Source organism: Kogia breviceps, chromosome 2 (genome assembly GCF_026419965.1).
Source record: "Kogia breviceps isolate mKogBre1 chromosome 2, mKogBre1 haplotype 1, whole genome shotgun sequence".
Lineage (NCBI taxonomy): Eukaryota > Metazoa > Chordata > Mammalia > Artiodactyla > Physeteridae > Kogia > Kogia breviceps.
Window position 1 is genome coordinate 32092256 of NC_081311.1, and position 21120 is coordinate 32113375.

Sequence of the window (21120 nt, forward strand, 5' to 3'; positions counted from 1 at the left end):
TAGCAGCATTGTCCACAACAGCCAAAAAGTGGAAACAAACAACCCAAGTGTTCATCAACAAATGAATGGATAAACAAAATGCAATATATACATACAATGGAATATTATTCAGCCTTAAAAAGGAATGAAATTCTGATATATGCTACAACATGGATGATTAAGTCATCTAGAGATGATTTAAAGTATACAGGAGGATGTGTGTAGGACATACACAAATATTACTCCATTTTATATAAGGGACTTGAGCATCCTCAGATTTCAGTATCTGCAGGGATCCGGGAACCAATTCCCCATGGATACTGAGGGATAACTATATAGTTTTTCACTTACCAGATTATATTTTATTAATTTTTTGCTTATGCTATCAAGAGTGGATATAGGAACTCCCATATATTATTGGTGACACTGACAATTGATAATAACCTTCTGAAGGAGAACTAGGTAATATAAATTTTTGAAAATGCAGACTGCAGACACCCCTTAACCTAGCAACACCAGGCCTAGGAATTGATCCTACATATAAGGAGGTCCTTTGCAGCACTCTTTTAAAGAGCAAAATGGTAGAATAAAAAGGTTAATGTCAAAAACCTGTATGGATCTCCAGAGAATTATTTTGAGTGGATAAAGCCAATCCCCAAAGATCACATAGTGCATAAGTCCACTTACATAACATTCTTGAAATGACAATATTATAAAAATAAAGAACAGATCAGTAGTTGCCAGAGGTTAAGGGAGGATGAGGAATGGAGGAAAGAGGGTGTGCCCATAAAAGGGTAACATGGGAGATCCTTATGGTGATAAATGTACAGAAAATGTTCTGTACCTTGACTGTATCAATATCAATACTATCCTGGCTGTGATAATTGCACCATAGTTTTGCAAGATGGTTACCATGGGGGTGGGAGGGGAGATGGGGAGGGAGGACTGAGTAAAGGGTATAGGGGGTCTCAAAATAAGCATAATTTTTTAAAAAATCTTGATGTCTAGCAACAAGGAACTAATTAAATAAACTTAAGGGACATCGATTCAATGTGGACATTAAAATAAAGGGCAGTAGACCTATATGTGTTGATATGGAAAATTCTGACAAACTGAGTGAGGGTGGGGTGGGAGGAAGGTACAGAACAGTGAATATACATTATAACCTCTTGTATCAACAAAAAAATTGTATTTGCAAATATACTAATTTATTGGGTACCTTTTCAGAAAAAAAAACAATAACGCTGGTAACCTTAGGGAATCAGGGAATAGTGAGGGTTGGGGAAAGCTCATGTTAAACCCAATACTGGGTCTTCCCTGGTGGTCCAGTGGTTAAGACTGCGCTCCCAATGCAGGGGGCCCGGGGTTCGATCCCTGGTAGGGGAACTAAGATCCCACATACTGCAACTAAGCCTATGTGCCGCAACTAGAGAAGCCCATGCACTGCAATGAAGACCCAGCGCAGCCAATGAACAAATAAATAAAACACCAGATACTATCCCCAAATTTTTAAACCCATATGCATGTATCACTTAAAAATATATTAGTAAGAGCTACTTGGGAGATAGGCTAATGGGCTATTTTATGTTTTTAATTTTTGTATAAGTGAAAGTAGAATCAACAAATGCTATTGAAGAAAAAGAAAACACATTGGCTTAGGCTTGCTCAACTCTTTGAAGAGAAAAAATACTAATTTCTCTAAATAAAGGGAACACGTGAATTTCTCATGTAGTCGCTAGGATTTTTCTCTTCATTTTTACAATGGTGTAAATGAGTTACCATTTCAAATTTCAATTTTCTTAGCTGTCATCATGTGACATTTATTGAGCATCTCCCATGTAGCAGATACTGTGCTAACCTCAGGGATAAAAGCTGGAATACCGTTTCAAGCCTCTAGCAGGTGAACCAAAATACAGAGATTATTAGAATATAATATAGTAATCACAGGGTATTATAGAACACTGAGGAGGGAGATCTAACCCAGCTCACAGAGTGGGATGTTAGGAAAAAACAAAACCAGGGCAGGCTTTCTGTAAAAGAGGCCTGAACAAGGTCTTAAAGATGCACTGGGAAACTTAGCTGGAAGACACTTGTGGACTTTATTTTTAACTATGTTAACTTTGCCAAATGAAGACAAAACAAAGGCAAGAATCCAAGGGCCATCACTAGGAGACTATTAACAATGTGTCCAATACATTCTCTTTATATTATTTTAAATGGTAAAGTACAAGGGCTTATCATATGGCTGTCAGATTTAGTTCTTTGTCCATGTGGTGCAGTTATACGCATGAGAAAATGACCTATGCTTCTCTCAGCTTATGAGTTTTTTCTAATGTCTACTCCTGATCCCCTAGAATTGAATACTCTTGTTCCTGTCTGCTTCTCAGGATCCCACAGGACCAAAGCACAGAAAGACCTAAACATGTCATCTCCATCTCCAATCTCAGGTCCCCCATTAGCTCACCACCCTAAATGCCATCCCCTTCCCAGAATGGGTTAACTGTCCAGTCAGGCTGGAAATAAAGGCATAGAAGGAATACTCACAACTCTGTGGGATATTTTCTTGATGCTTCTCACAAAATTAGCATTGTTCCCATCTGTCATAAAGGCTCCTGAAAATACTTCCCCAAGCATCCTAAGACACTAGTATACATAGCAAAACAATGAGAAGAAAGAGAAGACACAGGGTATAAGAGGACAGCTGCTTTGTTGGGGGTGGGAGCGGGGAGAAGTGATTGTATTTTACAAGAACAGTACAGCTGGCATTTGGGGTTAAAGAGGATTTTCATTTGTTGTAATTTTTACTCTTCCCTCGTAGACACAAGGCTGGTTACACCAATTATTCCTCCACAAACCTTGGGTCTAAACATAGATACCTTCCATTGTGCCTGAATGGCAACTGCCCAAAGGAAGACCTAAATTCAGATGCTCTAAATTGTATGAGATTAGACTCCATAAAGGTAGGGATCATGTCTGTCTCATTCACTATTACCATTCCAACCCCTGGCATAGCACCTTGCACGCTGTAGACATGCAAATACGTTGAATAAGCATATGACTACCCAACTAAATCACCTAATTAATAGCCTGGAATTAACATGTACTCTCTGTGAGAAAAGTTCATTTTAACTTTCCTTGACTTCAGTATACTATAAACAGTGGTCTCTCCAGTTCCACAGGTTCAAGTTTTACTGAGTAACAAATTATAAAGTGTGGCCATTGTGTCAAATAACAAGAATGTGGCTTACACAATGCTTAAAGATAAAATAGACAACCCACAGTAGCATGCCGCAGGTGGCCCAAGACAACTTTCAGTAGCATTCTTTCAGGCCCTGTGCTATCTCATCCTCTGATCCCTTGTAAGTAAGGTTAGTACAGGTTGTATCTTATTCCTTAGATCCTCCCCAGAGCTCAATACACAAAAACATTCAACAAATCTGCTGGAAAAAAAATCCATTTCCAACCTCAACTAACAAAATTAATTCAGGTAATCACTCAGGATTAAAATTACACATAAAACGTAAGAATCGAAAACCATGGAAATCACCAGGAAAAATCTTTTAAGTTTCACGTCATTACAAAACATATGTATCATTAACATCAAATATTATTTTCACCACATACCAGAGGAATAAAGAGCTGACACTTAGAAAATAAGAGCATTTAAAACTGGAAGACAACATCTGAAAAAACAAAACAAAACGAAGGTATTTGGACAATTTTCAAAGTGGAAAACCCGCAACTCTCTTCTTAACATTCCAGAGAACCATGCCATAGTTGAGACTTTTCAGTAGTACAAACGACCTCTTAGGGGGCTGAGGTGTATTTTGAGTGTCTAAGAGACTGAATGTCAGAACTAGTAAGCAGCATTTAGAACTCAAACTTTAGAAAAGGGTACAACTGTAACAATTTAAGTCAGAATTAGGTTTTCTAATCTACTTAACCTGGTTTAAAAAAATCAAGATACAAGTTCATTATCATCCCAGGATCTCTCAACTCCAACAGTGAGCAGCCTTTTTATTAAAGAGTCAGCTGTTTTGCTTCTTTCCAATTTTCTATACATAATGAGTGGTTCTCTCTATCCATAGTGAAGTTAAGTTAAGAGTTAATTTTGGATCTGGTCTCTCTTCTGGTTATCAAAGACGCAGAGCTGACACATTTCGCTGAGATGTGACATACGGAATAAAATTGTTACTTAGGAGCAACAATAAACAAAATTTGCATTGTGCCAGAAAGGTGTACTTTTTCCCCAAAATCTTTTAAAATATACTTGGTCTACTCCTGGCCTTTGATATTAGCTGAAGAGCAGCTAACTCCTACCTTAGGCTTTTTGAACACCACCCAAGTCTTGGGGTTTTGGGGGTAGGGAATAACAAATAGTTATCACTTCCTTAATGCTTACTATATGCCAAGCACTGTTCTGAGCACATCTACAGTATTACCTCACTTTAATCTTCACAGTCGTCCCATAAAGCACGTTCTATTATTATTATTCATTTGACAGATGAGGAAATTGAGAAGCAGAAAATTAAGTAACTTGTCCAAAGTCTCACAGCAAGTTAGTGGAAAGGCTGGGGAATTTACCGTTGTACAAATGAGACATAACAGACAGCTGCATGCAACAACAACTATAGAATAAAGGAGGGCTGCTCTGCCCAATAAAAAGCCAGCACTTATCTTTTTAAATACAGTATCAAATCCATGTTCCACCTGGAAACAAGGACATCAGAATGTCCCTTCACACCTTCCCTCTCCCAACTACCACGCCCCACCCCCCTCCTCATTCAAGTTTCAGGTTCTTCTGCTACAACCCAGGGAAGAAGCCAAGAAGTTAATTAACCTTGAGCAAATAGGCAAACTCGCCTTTTCTGGTCTGGAAACTAGTGGTTAAAGACCCGGACCGGGATTTCCAGGGAGCCGAGATTCATACTAACTGACATAAGACACCGAATGGAAAGGTCGGGGCATCGCGGTTACCTTGTATCGAAGAGCTTGATGGATATCGGCAGCCAGCTGTCCCCGCCACCACTGACCCTCCAGCTCCATGGGACCGGGCGGCGCGCCTGGCCAGACGCGGCAACTTCAGTCTGTAAGACACACCCCAGACGCGGTCACTGCCAGCTCCCTCCACGCGCCCCTACGCGCCCCCTCCCCGAGGGGTGTGACCTCAGGCCACCCTGGGCGACTGTTCATCTTCACCTGACTCGCCCTAAAATCAGCACCGATCCAAACCAATTCCCCGACGCCGCACTTAAGGCCCGAGCCACCGGTCAGGAGGAGCCAGCTTGTTTGGAGAACGGCCGGACCGGGCGCCGGGCAAACTGGGACCAACTTGGGCCCTAGTTCCCTAGTTTCCCGGGCGCGTGCTCGGGAAAGCCGGACGGGAGGCCCGGCTTCAGGATCCTCGCGCCCCGGCTTTAATTCTCCAGTCAGCCCTTGAGAAGAGGAGACTTGACACCAGTCACGGCTCCCCTGAGGTGAAAACCTCCCGCCGAGAAACCCGGAGACGAACGCCCGCGCAGCTCCGGGTGCCCGCCGCAGACAGTCGTGGGCGCGCTCCTCCCCTGGAGCCTCCTCGCGGCCCGGCCGGCCCCAGCGCGCACCCAGGCCGCCGCCTCCTCATCCGGAGGAGCGCACGGGATCGCGCGGCCCTAGAAAGGCGAACAAAAGGCCGGGCCGGGCGGGTCCAGTGCCCCGCCGCCAGCCCAGGCCTGCCGGTTCCCACGGCGGCCTCCCTTACCCGGAACCGCGGCCCTCACAGGCCCAGCCCCGCCAGCGTGCGGGGAACGCCGGCCCCGCTCATGCTGCGGACAGTCGGCCGCGAAGCGCCGGCCTCAGCTCGGGCCCAGCGCCGGGGCGCTCGCGCCGCCCATTGTTAAAGGACCGGCAGGCGGCTCCGCGTACAAAGCCAGCGCGGGGGCACATGCGGCCCCGCCGCTGCCAATCTCGTCTCGCGATACAGCCGGGTCATCCGGAGCCGTCCAATGGGCGGCCGTGCGGGGCCCAGGTGCAACGCCAGGCAGCGGCTTGGCGGTCCCCGCCGGACGCGGCAGCGTCGCTGGTCGGCTCTGCGCGGCCCTGCGCTTCGCTTTGCCCGAGAGCCCCAACACCACCTACCGCAAAGCCGGCCTCAGGTGCGGGCAGAGGTCTGAAGAGAGCGCCGGAGAAATTAAAATGCTGATCATCCTTCCGTTGGCCAATCCGGTCATGCCTCTCACCTGCTGAGAACCTTCGATGGCTCCCCGATGAGGAGGAGGAAAGTTCCGATGCCTCTAGTTGGCGTTTTATAAACCCTTCTCGGAGTGGATTGAGTCGGCCTCATCTCGCGTTACAACAGCCCCGTACACCCGAGGGATGGGATTATCAGTCCCTCCATTTGTGCTTCACCCGTTTCCGAAGCCCCTAAAGTTGCTTTCTTTGTGAAATTCTGTCTCTTAAGTTCCACCTCGAAACCTATTCCTTCTAGAAACCTAATTAATCTCTTCGTCCTCCTTATTTCCTTTGCTTTAGAGATTCCCAAAGCTTTGAATGAAGGCGGTGAAGATTACCTTTAGTAACCTAGCTTGTCAAATCTGTAGCGGATGTAATTAACCATCTGCGCTCGTAAATCAGGAAAAAAAACCAAACAAAAAACTGGAAAAACTCCAATTAAGGTGATGTAAGACCTGAAGTGTGAAATCTAATCAACTGTACTTTAACTTGTTTAGTAGAATATCACAACAGAAGTAGACGGTCAGCCCAGGACAGTGATCCTCACTTCTGAGAATGTACAGCAACCTCTTTAAATATTAAAAAATAAACGATGAAACCCTAACCCTTTTACTTGGAATCCTTTGTCCCAAAAGATGCATGATGAAGATCTACAATTAAGTAACGAATGTATGTTGCATGAATCTGAGTTTTAGGTATGACCTCTTCATATACTTGAACAGCTACAAATATGTATGTGAGCCACGTGACACAATGCTTATGCTCAGGAGAGTAGGGCTTCAGGAACCAATGGCAAGACAAGGAAAACTCAGAAGCAGAAGTTGGCAGAGCCCAGTCTAGCCCAGCATCATTCGGGGAGAGGCTGCCTCGGCCTATCTTAGTTCCCTAGAGAGGAGATGGCCACATCAGGCTAAAAGCTCCATGCCATTTATAATGGCATTTAAATAGTACCTACCTCCTCAGGTTCCAATTCATGTGCCCTAAGCAACTTTATGACAATAATTTGGCTTCCCGGTAACTTAAATGTCCAGAGCCTATTTAAGAACACTTTCAGAAGAATGGGTCACAGACTATAATCATAAGTTTAATAAGTAGGCTGTCTCTCATGGCTTCTACTTTCAAGCTGTTTTTCACTGGGAGATATGTGTTCAGAAATCATTCTCACAATTTCTGGATTTCTGGATATGATAAAAGGACTGGAATGTGTATGTGTATTCATTTTAGCATGTGTTTGTGTGTGTGTCTGTGTGTAAGAGTATATATATATATACATACATATATAAAATTTTCCCAATGTGTCCCTAAAATGCAAAATTCAGGTTTATTACATTTCTTCATTAATTCCTTTAGGGCAAGCTGGATACAATTTAGGTATTTACTTAATTCCTAAATAAAATAGAGTCTGCTCCCTATATAGAATATAGAGTTTATATTCTAATGAGAATAAGTGAACAGCAACAACAACAAAGTCACAAAGTGACAAGTGCTATGAAGAAAAATAAACATAAAAAGAGAAACGAAAGTGACAGTGGGTGGACATTGTTTTCTGATAAGTAGGGTACGCCAAGTCCTGAGGGAGGTTAGGGAGCGTGCAGATATCTGGAGGCTGAGTGTTCCAGGCAGAGAGAACAGTAAATGCAAAGGCCCTAAGGAAAAGGCATGTTTGGAATGAACATGAAGGACAGGGTATGCCTGGAGTGTAGAGGAGACAGGAAGTCTTAAAAGCAGTGATCAGTAAAGGTATGAGAGGGTGGAAGTTAAAAAGGCAGAACTTCTACTTAATTGGCGGAGTAAGGAAACTGCAAGGAGCCCATGTGCCCGCAGCATAAGGCACAAGATGGGTTTGGCAAGAGATGAGAGGGTACCAGAGTCTGCAGAGTTTTTGTAACTCACTGAACTTTAGACAGTAAAAAGCTACTGAATGTAAATTGTTTATTTAAACAGTTCACTCATTATTCAAATGAATGCATGCAAAAGGTAAACCATTCAAACAGTAGAAGACTGTATCCGGTGACTAGCATTTCTCCCTCCCTCCCTTGATCCCAGTTCTTCCTAGAGGCAACATTATTACTATCTGCTTTTCTTTCCTTCTAGGGATATCCAGATATTTATAACCATGCATGTACATTATCTCCTTGCCCCATTTTGTCACAAACGGTAACACATTACACCGTGTTGTGTCCCTAGCTTTTGTCATACGATATATTCTGGTGAACATTCCATAAGGGAACATCCGGAATTCCTTTCAACGTCTACATCATATTCGACTGGATGCAAACGACTTGAAGTCAGAAGCCCTGGGCTCTGGTTCTTGGTTCTTGATTTGTTGCTTCTTAGTGGAGTGGCCTTAAGGCAGGTCACTGCCCTCCTCACCTATAAAGTGAACTGAGTGATGACTGAGATTGCTTCTGACTATAACATTTTAGGTTCTTTGCTCTTGCAAAGACATGAGAGGACATTTTGCAAAGTCCTCTACAGTGAAAGAGGCCTAACACTCCCCATGAAGCTCTGATCATTATCCAGTTGTAAAGGTTTTAAATTTAAAGCATATCAGCATGGCCCGAGATTAAGATGGTGGAATAGAAGGACAATGAGCTCCCCCGCTCCACGTACACATCGAAAATACATCCACACGTGGAGCAATTCTCATTGAAAACAAACTGAAGACTGGCAGAAAGACTCTTATACAACCAAGGCTGTAAAGAAAGATCCACACAAAGTCAGGTATGAAGGGAAGAGAACTGGGACCGGTGACCCTAGAAGGGGACACAGAAGAGGAGGGAGATTACAAGGGCTCAGAGATCCTCCCTGGGGAGTGAACAGTTTGAACCACATATTGGGCACCGCAGCCCTGGGGTCCGACACCAGGAAGAGTCCCCTTAGCTGGTTTGAAACCCAGTGGGACTAACAGGAGGGCTATACGAAACCTAGACTCTGCTCAAGAGAAGCGCACCCATGCTTGTTTACTCCTGGAAAAGGTGGAGGAAACAGACCGAAACTGCCCAGGACTCTGGTCAGTTTCCCATGACCACCCCAGCATGGGCCCCAGCCCACGCCAATCACCCACTCTGGCACCTCTATCCCCAGTGAAGCTCCCCACTCGGGTGAAGGCTGCTGTGCCCAGGAGAGTGGCCAGCTTGGACCCAACACTGCATCTGAATGGGGCAAGGGTGGGCATTACTGGTGCTCACAGCAGTGGTGGATGGGGAGCTAACCTGAGCTGTGACTGGTGTGCTGGAACCACCCCAGCACAAGCCCCAACCTTCACCAGGTGCCCACTCTAGCCCTCCTTGCTCTAGTGCTGCTCCCCTCTAAGGCAGAGATGTTGCTGAGAGCAGGGAGAGTGCACACCTAGAGGGAACAGAACCAGCTCCTACCCAACCCTCAGGGCTTCTGCTCCAGTACCTTGGGACCTGCCATTGCCCCCACAGGGCTGTGACAGCCACTGAGGTTAGGAGAAGCCCTGGTTCACATGTGGCTCAGGCTCTAGCCCCTCCCTCTCCAGCCTCATATCCCACCAAGTGATAGCTGCCAGCACACTCTGGGGGGAAGACATGACCTGTGCTTACTTCAGATCCAGCTCTCCCACCGAATCCCACACGTAGACCTGCAGAGGAATGCTCCCATGCAAGGACAACGCTTTAAGACTGGAATAGGTAACTGTTTCACCTAATTTTTTAAAATTAAACTTATCTATTTATTTATGGCTGCATTGGGCCTTCGTTGCTGCATGCAGGCTTTCTCTAGTTGTGACAAGCGGGGGCTACTCTTCGTTGCGGTACGCGAGCTTTTCATTGCAGTGGCTTCTCTTATTGTGGAGCACGGGCTCTAGGCACGCGGCCTTCAGTAGTTGTGGCTTACGGGCTCTAGACACGCAGCCTTCAGTAGTTGTGACACATGGGCTCTGTAGTTGTGGCTCACGGGCTCTAGGCATGCAGCCTTCAGTAGTCATGGCACACGGGCTTTGTTGCTCCATGGCATGTGGGATCTTCCTGGACCAGGGCTCGAACCTGTGTCCCCTGCACTGGCAGGTGGATTCTTAACCACTGTGCCACCAGGGAAGTCCCTCACGTAATTTCATAGAGACAGAGGAAGGTAGGCAAAATGAGAAGCCAGAGGAATTTGTTCCAAACAAAATAACAGGAAAAAATTTAAAGCCTGAAAAAAACAATGAATGAAAAAGAGATAAATAATTTACCAGATAAAGAGTTCAAAGTATTAGTAATAAGAATGCTAACTGAACTGGGGAAAATAATAAATAAACATACTGAGAATTTTATCAAGGAACTAGAAATATTAAAAGAACCAATCAGAACTGAAGAATACAATAACTGAAATAAAAAAACACACTAGGAATTAAGAGCAGACTAGGTGATAGAGAAGAACACATAAGTGATCTGGAAAATGGAATAATGGAAATCACCAAATCAGAACAACAAAAAGAAAAACAAATTTTAAAAAATGAGAGCAGTTTAAGGGACCTCTAAGACAGCATCAAGTGTATGAACACTTGCATCATAGGGTTCCCAGAAGGAGATGAGAGTAAAGGGCCAAAAAGTATTTGATAAAATAATGGCTGAAAAAAATCCCAAACCTAAAGAAGGAAACAGATACCTAGGTCCAGGAAGCAGAGAGAGTCCCAAACAAGATGAACCCAAATAAACCCACACCAAGACATATAATAATTAAAATGGCAAAAGATAAAGATAAAGAGACAATTCTAAAGGCAGCAAGAGAAAAACAAAGAGTCATACAAAAGGGAACCTCATAAGGCTATATCAGCTGGTTTTTCTGCAGAAACTGCAAGCCAGAAGGAAGTGGCATGATATATTTAAAGTGCTGAGAGGGAAAAACCTACAACTTAGGATACTCTACCGAGCAAGGTTATCGTTCAGAATTGAAGGAGAGAGAAAGAACTTCTCAGACAAGCAAAAACTAAAAGAGTTCATCAATCCTAAACCAACCCTAGAAGAAATATTAAAGGATCTTCTCTAAATGGAAAAGAAAAGGCTACAACAAGAAGTAAGAAGTTACAGAAAAGGGAAAATCCCACTAGTAAAGGCAAATATACAGTAAAGGCTGTGGATCAACCACTTAAATAAGCTAGTACAAAGATTAAAAGACACAAATTGTAAAAGCAACTCTAACCACAATAAACAGTTTGGGGATAAACATGAAGATGTAAAATATGACATCAAAAACACAAAACAGGGCTTCCCTGGTGGCGCAGTGGTTGAGAGTCTGCCTGCCGATGCAGGGGACGTGGGTTCGTGCCCCGGTCCGGGAAGATCCCACATGCCGCGGAGCGGCTGGGCGCGTGAGCCATGGCTGCTGAGCCTGCGCGTCCGAAGCCTGTGCTCCGCAAAGGGAGAGGCCACAGCAGTGAGAGGTCCGCGTATCGCAAAAAAAAAAAACCAAACAAACAAACAAACAAAAAAACCCAACTATACCCCAATTTAAAAAAAAGAAAGAAGAAAAAAAAGAATATATAGATGTCTCTGTATAAGTGAATCAAGTTACTGTACACCCAAAAGAAACACAACATTGTAAATCAGCTATGCTCCATTATAAAATTAAAATTTAAAAAATAAAAACCTAAAAAAAAAAGGAAACATATAAGGTGGTAATAGCTCTACAATCCACTTAAAGTGGTAAAAAAAAAAAAGAAATTCTAAGTAGACTGAAAAGTTAAGTATGTATACTACAATCCTCAAAGAAACCTTGAAAAATATATACAAAAAGGTATAGTAAAAAATATAATAGATATATTAAAATGAAATACTAAGAAATGTTCAAATAACCTAATAATGTAGGAAAGAGAAAACAGTGGGACAAAAACAGATGGAACAAGTGGAATACAAATAATAAAATGGTAGACCTAAGTCCAAACATAAATAATTATATTAAGTGTAAACAGTCTAAATATTCCAATTAAAAAAGAAATTGTCAAAGGTATTAAAAAAAGAAAACATAGCCCAACTATATGCTATCTACAAAACACTCACTTCAAATATAATTACATAGATACATTAAAAATAAAAAGATGAAAATATATACACCAGGTAAATACTAGTCCAAAGAAGCTGGAGTGGCTATATAAACGTCAGACAAAATAGAGTTCAGAGCAAAGAAAATTGCTAAGGATAAAGAGGAACATTGCACAATGATAAATGGGTTAATTCACCAAGAAGACATAAATTCTAAATCTGTGTGCATCTAACAGCAGAGTTTCAAAATACTTGGAGCAAAAACTGATAGAACTAAAAGAAGAAATGGACAAACTCATAATTACAGTCGGCAACTTCAATTCTTCTCTCTCAGTAACTGATAGAACTAGTATACAGAAAAACAGCAAGGATATAGAAAAACTAAACAACACTTTGATCAGCTGGATCAGAAGTTATTCTTATCGGTAGGAGAATGATGAATAAACTATAATAGATAATATTCACAACCAGGGCTGTCACATAACATACAACTCCAGGGGTCCTTGCACATAAATTGTGAGCTGTGCAGCACACAAACTGCTTAAGTGCACGTAGTGGTCCTGCCCACACTTTAGAGTAATGTGGATCTTTTAAGAAGAATGAATTGGTTTACTTGGAGTATTTTCACTGTTTTTGAAGGAGAAAAATAACATGCAGGAAAGCATACACAATGTGGTCCCATTTTTATAAAACAAACAGGAACATATGCATATATGTATATATGTATACATGAGAATGTTGGTAAGTGGAAGATACATGTTGGTAAGGGGGTGGGTGGAGTGAGTAATGTGGGTGGAGGAGGGGAGAATAGTAGGACAGGGACCCAAGCAGAAAAGGAAAAGAAAAAGAAAACTTGCACTTTAAAACATGATCATTTTTATGCACAAATAATAAGTACCTCTAAAAATAATTTTAAAGTGTTCTCAAATATAAAAAAGGAAAAATACTACTTTATTCGGTTACCAAAAATCTTTCAATGATTGATTTGCTATTATACTTTAAATAAAATACAAACTCTCTACCATGACCTATGTGATCTGGTCCTTGTCTACCTCTCCAACCTTACGTGCTACTACCCACCCTTCCCTCTCCATATAAGTCTCTTTCTGGACTAGAGGCCTTTGTAATTGCAGTCTCCTCTGCCTGAAATGCTTTTGCCACAGGTCGTTGCATGACTGGCTTCCTCTCAACTGTGGAAGCCACAGATGCCTACCCAATAGCCATCCTCCCCTACTTCCTCACCAACAGAACCCTGATTTTATTGGGAGAGCAATATGTCCATTTAAAATACTTGATCTCCAGCCTCTCTTGTGGCTAGGAGTGAGGCAATTCTGGCCAATGGCATATAAGTAGAAGTTACTGGACACAGCCTCCCGGAAAGCTTTTCAAAAGAGCTAAACCAGCGGCCTTTCCTACCTCCTCCTTCCCCTTCTGCATTTGCTTGCCATGAAAATGACTGCGAGGCTATGGCCTCTGTGGTTCCCAGGTCAGCAGTCTCAGTATCACCTGGGAACTTGTTATAAATGCAAATTATCAGGCCCCACCCCAGATCCCACTGAATCAGTAACTCTGAAGGTTAGGCCCAGCAATCTGTGTTTCAACAAACTCTTCAGGTGACTCTTAGGCATGCTGAAGTTTGAGAGCCACTGAGAAAGAGGACAGAGTCTCCTTAGAGATGGTGAAGAATTCGCATGAAGACCAGTACACTTCTGACCTCACAGAGCTACTGCACTAGAGTTGGACTGCCTCCTCCACACTTGGCAGTTGTGTAATCCCTATTTGGTTACGCTACTGTGATTAGGTTTCTGTTACAGCAACTGAATGCAATTCTATTTGATAAATCATCTTTTAAATCTCCGCTCAAACATTATCTCCGTGGAGAGGCCTTCCCTCACTACTCTGCTTTTCCCCTCCACCCCCAGCAAAGTCCTCTCCATCATGCCAACCTTTTTGGTTGGAGTCCCCAGCCTCCCGTCAGCGGCCTGTTAGGAACCGGGCCGCACAGCAGGAGGTGGGCGGCGGGCGAGTGAGCGAAGCTTTATCTGCCCCCCTCACTGCTCGCATTACCGCCTGAGCCATCCCGCCCCACCCCCTCCACTTCTCCACCGCTGTCCGTGGAAAAATTGTCTTCCACGAAACCGGTCCCTGGTGCCAAAAAGGTTGGGGGCCACTGCTTTATAGCATTCATCATACCCTGAAATGATCTCACTTACTTACTGTTTATTTGCTTAGGATCTGTTTCCCTTGGAAGAATGTCTTTTCACTACTGTCCTCCAGCACATATACAGTGTCTGGTACATAATGGATGCGTTGTAATTATTTGTGGAACGATTCATAGAATTTTATAATTGCATGTTACATTTAACATCATGTATTTTTAAAACAGTAAAATGAAAAAAAATGGTTCATTATAGACAATCACAATTTTTAGAAGAAATTTTTAGTTGAGAAACACATACACATATTTTAAAATGCATATAATACAGAATACAATACACACTTGCCTATGAACACTTTCTACCTTACTCTTAAGTGGCCTATCAATTCTAAAACCACAAACGATTAACAAAATAGCTATGTAAACATTCAGAGTGTCACAAAAATGAACTGCATGAATTCAGCATTCCTTTGGCAAACTTGTCTTTTCATAGATACAATTTTGTGCTTCCCCAATCAGTGTGGGAGACGTTAATAACAAAACTTCCTATCGCATTTAAACACAAACATTCAAATAAATACAAAAATTCTGATCATTTTTCTCATGCATGCCAGAGGACATACATAACTAGGTTTTAACCTTGCAAAGAAAGCATTCTCTTTACCCACATACCCACTCTTTCTACTCTTCTAGTAATCTTGAGTTTGGGCCGAGACTAACAACCTGCAAATAAATGAGGTCTTCTCTGGCATCAAACTATGCAGGTATATTGGCGGAGGGGATACAGATTGAGGGTTCCCTGAGGATGAATTTAGGGTCTCTGCTCTGCTTGTGGGAGTGACTCAAGAAGCCCCAGTGCTACTACAGTGGGAGAAGTGAATTTTCTTTTTATTACTTTTACCTCATATAAAACTGCTCTTATCATCTAAAACCTTCGGAAATCTGTATCTTTTGATTTAAAAAAATAAGTTGTTATGTAACATTTAAATAAACTGTATGAATACTCTTCTCAATGAAGCACAGAACAATCAAATACGAGAAAGTACAGTGTTTCCTACTTAGATACCTATCCACTCTTTCTTGAGGCCCTAGGTGTGTCTCCTTGGGGCCCCCATGGTGAAAGAAAAGCAGCAGAAAAGTGCGAGAGGCAGAATGGGGAGCTGCTCATGAAGAAAAAAAGGAGCCCTGAGATTTGGTAAGACCATTTTCTCCCTTTCGCACAGAATCAGGAAAGCATTTAGGTAGTGTTTCCTGGGAGTCCCTTCCAAATACTTGGAGATGAAATGACTTCAGGTCAGTAGCATCTAAAGAGAAAAATTTTGAGAAGCCCCCAGAAGCTGTCCTCAACCCAACATGGCATATTTCCCTCTTATTCTTAACCAGTGAAATAATCTTTTATCTCATGAGAAGCAATGGCCTTGGGTTTCTATTTGAATAACTTCTGCCTGGAATTCCATCAGAACCAGCATCAAATGTACTAGCCTCACTTCAGTAAAGACAACACTCTATGAGGCAGGGTTCTCACTCTTAACTGGTCAAGAGAGTTACCTGGGGAGCTTGTTTAAAATAATGTAGGTTCTGGAGCTGTACTCCCAGAGATCCCGATTCAGTAGGTCCTGGGTGGGATGTGGGATTCTGCATTTTCAATAAGGCTTTCCAGGTGATTTTGATGGAGGTGGTGTGGGGCCCCCAATTTGAGTAACACTGGCTCAGAGAGAAGCCAGAATTGCTTCTTTCCCAGAGTAAGACCTACCGTAGACAGCGACCCAAGGCGCCAGACTTCCCAAAGTGTCTCCCAGACGAGGTCTCTGGTGAGGAGGTCATTTATGCTTGTCTTCAAAGACTCAGGGAGTGAGTCTTGTGCCCAACTCTATAAGTGAACCAAAAATTGGGCTCACATTTGTCTGGATTTGAGGATAAGTAGGAAAATCCCAAGTACTAGAAAAGTTTGGCTTCTGGTTGGGGGCCTATGTACAATCTTTCCCTTTTCCCTTATTCCTTTTCACTGATATCGCGCTAATGAAGCCAAAAAGACCCAAACAGATAATATGTTGTTTGGGTAGGGGTGAATATACACAGCTAGAGCAAATTCTGTCTGTGGAAATTCAGAGGAATGAATTCCAGTTTGATACACAGCATCAATAACTGACTGTACATCAGTGTATGGCATCTGGATAGGAAATCCTGCGACCTAGACAAATGACAGAATAACACATAAAACCACATTACAGTCACATAGGTGATGGAGAATTACTGTATGCAAAGAGATTACAGAAGCCTCAAAGAAATGGAAGCCATAAACTAATAATAATAGTTATCACTTTGTGAGTGCTTACTGTGTTCTAGGCACAATGCTAACTACTTCACATACATTTTGAATCCTCAAACGACCCTATGAGGTAGGCTTTGTTATGATCCCCACTTTACAGAGAGAGGAGAAGAACCAGGGCTGTCTAATGCCAGAGCCTCTGCACACTTAACATTCCACATATTTGCACCCTTTCTGGAATAGCAAACTGCCAACAAGGAAACCTTGATCCTGTAAGTGACAGATTTAAGGGAGCATTTTGGAAGAATTTATTTAACATTGATTCAGTTTATAGTTGTCGATAACTATATGACAGGATTAAAGGATACAGAACATGGTCCCATGTAAAATTATCTATTTAAGAATATACAAAGGACAATCATTAGCTTCTTTCAAGACTTAGTTTGCTTACTTCAGGAGGCTTTTCCTGATCTTTAAATCTGTTGATGTGCTCTTCTCTTGTGGTTGCATAGGACACTGTCCTTTCCTAGCTTACTTAATAAAATATACTGCAATTACTCATTTTCTGGTCTTTTTCTCTAACTAGCCCACAGTCTCTGTGAATGCTCAAGATTGTATCTGTCTTGTTTACTGTCATAACCCCAAGTGTCTAGCACAATGGCTGCCACATAGGACACAAATAATAGTTAACATTTATTAAGTGCTGGGTGCTATGGTTAAGCAGCTCACTTAATCCTCACCACAACCACAAAGCAGGTGACTCTTTTTATCCCTGTTTATCTTGAGCAGTGGGGTAGAAGGTATAGAGAAGTTAGGTAATCTGGTCAAATTTAATGAGTGGTTGAGCCAGGATTTGAACCCAAGCTGCAGGATTCAGTCTAGGTTTATGAATGTGTGTTATTAAATAGCAGATAATTTTACAAAGGAACTCCAAGTTTTAAACCTTGGCTTATACTTAACTATGCTTTGCTTATCTCTTTACCCCCTAATTCTATTAAAAAGAGAGCAAAACAAAACAACTTCCTCCCTGTTCATGAATGAGTAGTGCCTGCAGATCCCTCCCTGGCAGCCTGAGTATAAATTCCCAACAGATTCCTTCCTTTCTTCTCTTAGAGGGTTTCCCGAGGAGACATCTTCTAGTCTACAGGATAGTAGGGGGAAGGAATATAACTCTTAGGAGGCTGGGGCTTCCAAAAACCCACCGGAACAATTCATAGGGAAAAGGAGGTGAGAGGATTCCAGAACTAAGGATATCATAGGGGAAGAAAAGAAGGACCCTAACAATACACCAGATGCCCACCATGTTTGATTATGGACTTAACTGAGTTTGAAATGCCTTTCTACCATCCAGGATGATGTCAAATGTGCTGGTGAGTATATGAGAGGAGGTCAGAAGTCCAGGCTGGATGTATAAATTTGAGAATAATTTGCACGTAGAAGATATTAAAGCTTGCCATAAGGACATGGAATCCATTCTATTACTACCATCTAGAAATCATTTTTTAGTTTCTTAGTTGCGGGTGGTTTCCTTTTGGGTATCTCTTTCCAAAGTTTGTGGTTTTTACATTAAAAAACTGATTCCAAGAAAATGTCATGCAATCTGGTCATGGTACTAGTTACTCACTACATTTGAAATTTCTCAGTCTATAAGTAAATGCATTTTAATGCCATAGCATGTATCACCTAAGATCAAGATACAAGGCATTTCAGGGATATTTAAGATTAGTATCATCTGGCAATTAATAACATAGATAAAACAAATGACATCAATGCATTAAATCATATACAAACCCAATAAAATTGTAGCAGTCTTTCAAATTCACTCTCTTCTTCAGATGAAACAAAGTTTCCGGTGCAAAGCTCTAACTTAGGAAGGATTTGTCTTAAAATGAAAGTACATTGTCTATTCCAACGTGTTGGCTGTTTAGGTCGCCATTCCATTATTTTATATTTCAGAGTTCTTTCAATCCTAAGGTAAGAATGCAAAGATTATTTTATGATAAATTACAACTCATTTAAGTAAATGTGAAAAAAGTGTTGTCACTTTTTCTCAAGTATGAGAATGATACTTTTTTGATTTAGGAGAAAACCAGACCTCTATGGCTAGGGATATCTGCCATCATTCACATTAATCAAGTCCAGGAGAGAGCAGGCTCTTGCTTGACTTGAGAAAGCAAGACACTTCCTGGGGTAGCCAGCAATTAGCTCTCAAAGACACATCTTTTTGCCAGTTACCTGTGTGTAGGCAGCTGCCTGCTGGGTGTGATTTGCCTACCATCTGATTACTGGGTTGGCATTCCTATTCTCCAAGACCCTCCTTTGACATAAGACATTGTGTTTCCAAGAAATGCCTTTATAAAAATTCAGATATCTTGTCTGGGATAATGTTAGCAGGAATGGGGTAACTGGATCAGTTAATTCAGCAAGCAGAATTGGGAGGAAATGAAGCACTGGACTGATCAGTATGATGTATGCCCCACAAGGGCAGGGAGTTTTGCCTACCTATGCCACCTCTAAAAGAGTGCCTGCTGAGCAACTGTTTCGGGGAGGGGAGAAAGTGGAGCACAGTGTGAGTTGGTTGATGGAAGCTTCTCCTCTGGGCAGAATCATTGTGTGCTACAGAAGAAGCTGCTGGGCCTCTGCTCTTGACTGAGTCTATAAAGTAACTCAGTGGTTTCGAGTTTGCAGAGTCTCAGTCACGGCTATATGCCAGAATCACCTGTAGGACTTTATCAAAATATTTCACTATCTTCCAGATAGTGATTCAACAGGTCTGGTCTTGGACTCTGGCACCTATATTTTAAAATAGCTCTAGAAGCAATTTCTGATGAAAACCAGAAGTTGGGGACCATTTTCCTAGTGCTTTTATTCCTTTTTTGTTAAGAGTTGGGGAAGAAAGAGGGGAATAAGAGGTGAGAGTTGTGTGCTAATGAGAAAAAGGAGTGGCAAAATGATTTTTGTCACATTCTGTTTCAATTAGCTGGTAGTGGCTTACATGCCAGCCTGCTGTGTCAGCATGAGTCACTGGGGGTAGTCAGATCTGGAAGCTTCTGACACAACTGGAGTAGGAGTGAGGTCTGCTGCAAGGCTGTGACCCTTTGGGCTTGACTCAACAACTCAACTCCTCTGGGTGTGTGCTGTGTGTGTGTGTGTGTGTGTGTGTGTGTGTGTGTGTGGTGGGGGGAGGGGGAGGGGTGCCTACAAGGGACAGTGCTGATGTTGCTGCCACCCAGCTTGGCTGTTTTCACCACACACCAAGTTGTGGGCCATTTACCTTCCCGTCCTTTCAAGAAGTGTTAGCTACTGCATTATTATTACTATACAGCTCAATAGGTGTCTGTGTTGAGAACTTCCTAACAGCAGCCCACAATGTTTTCCAGATGCAACCATATTTAACTTGACATGTTTTTTCAAGGAGTGCCGTGGATAGCAGAGGGGCTGATTTTTGATGCATGTACCAAGAGACAGATGACTCAGTGGAAGTAACTATTATAATCTCCATTTCATGCTTCTGTTGCTGAATCTAATGGGTATTTTGAGAGACTGGGTTAGAGGACTGAAGGGTAGCTGAATGAGAGATTAGAGAGAAAACATGATAATCATAATATATAACAAAAGATCATACCTGTTCTTTAGATCTTCTACCATGCTTTTATTAGTATCAGAATAAATTATTTCTTCAGGCTGAAATACAGAAAACTCAAAGTTAGAGAAGATTCTAGGGAGACCATCTTTATGTCAGTCGCCCCTTGGAGTGCTGATTATAATGAGGGCGGACTTAAACCAGTCTCATGTGGCAAAAACACTCAATAGTAGAGGCACAAAGGTAACACAGATCACAGTGTTTCCTTTGATTTTTTTTTTTTTTTTTTTTTTTTTTTTTTTTTCGGTACGCAGGCCTCTCACTGTTGTGGCCTCTCCCGTTGCGGAGCACAGGCTCCGGACGCGCAGGCTCAGCGGCCATGGCTCACGGGCCCAGCCGCTCCGCGGCATGTGGGATCTTCCCGGACCGGGGCACGAACCCGTGTCCCCTGCATCGGCAGGCGGACTCTCAACCACTGCGCCACCAGGGAAGCCCGTTCCCTTTGATTTTAATACTACTTCACCAGGGCATGGAAGGGAGAATGGATTTACAAAAGATATTTTTCATGACAGAAAAAGACATATCTGCTATCCCCATCTGTTTATTCAAACAAGCACTTGACATGCTTATTGATTCTACCAGATAATCTTGGAAGCTGCACTGGTATCTTCCACTTATTAACTGTGACCTTGGTTAAGTCACTTAACCTCTGTGAGTCTCAGTTACCACCTCTTTTAAAGAGGGACAATAACAGTACCTACTTCCCTGGGATCATGCAAAGATTTTAAAATAAAGGAATACATGTAAAGCCTGGCACATATTGCTCAACAAAGATCAGATACTATTGTTATTATTACTCTTGTAACATGGTGTATCGTCTTCCTTCTTTGATTATTTGTCCCTTTCAGCAGGGGGGAGTCAGGTCTCTGTGTTT

General features: G+C 42.4%; 1 protein-coding gene across 1 annotated transcript in view; it reads right to left on the reverse strand.

The window, feature by feature from the left end:
- Positions 1–21120, reverse strand: part of LOC131750304 (protein CC2D2B) — a 132047-nt gene that overhangs the window by 12003 nt on the left and 98924 nt on the right. Inside the window, 4 exon segments of the mRNA XM_067024967.1 lie at positions 4957–5051; positions 5054–5066; positions 18395–18572; positions 20229–20287. Of these exon segments, the coding sequence (XP_066881068.1) occupies positions 4957–5051; positions 5054–5066; positions 18395–18572; positions 20229–20287 (345 nt within the window).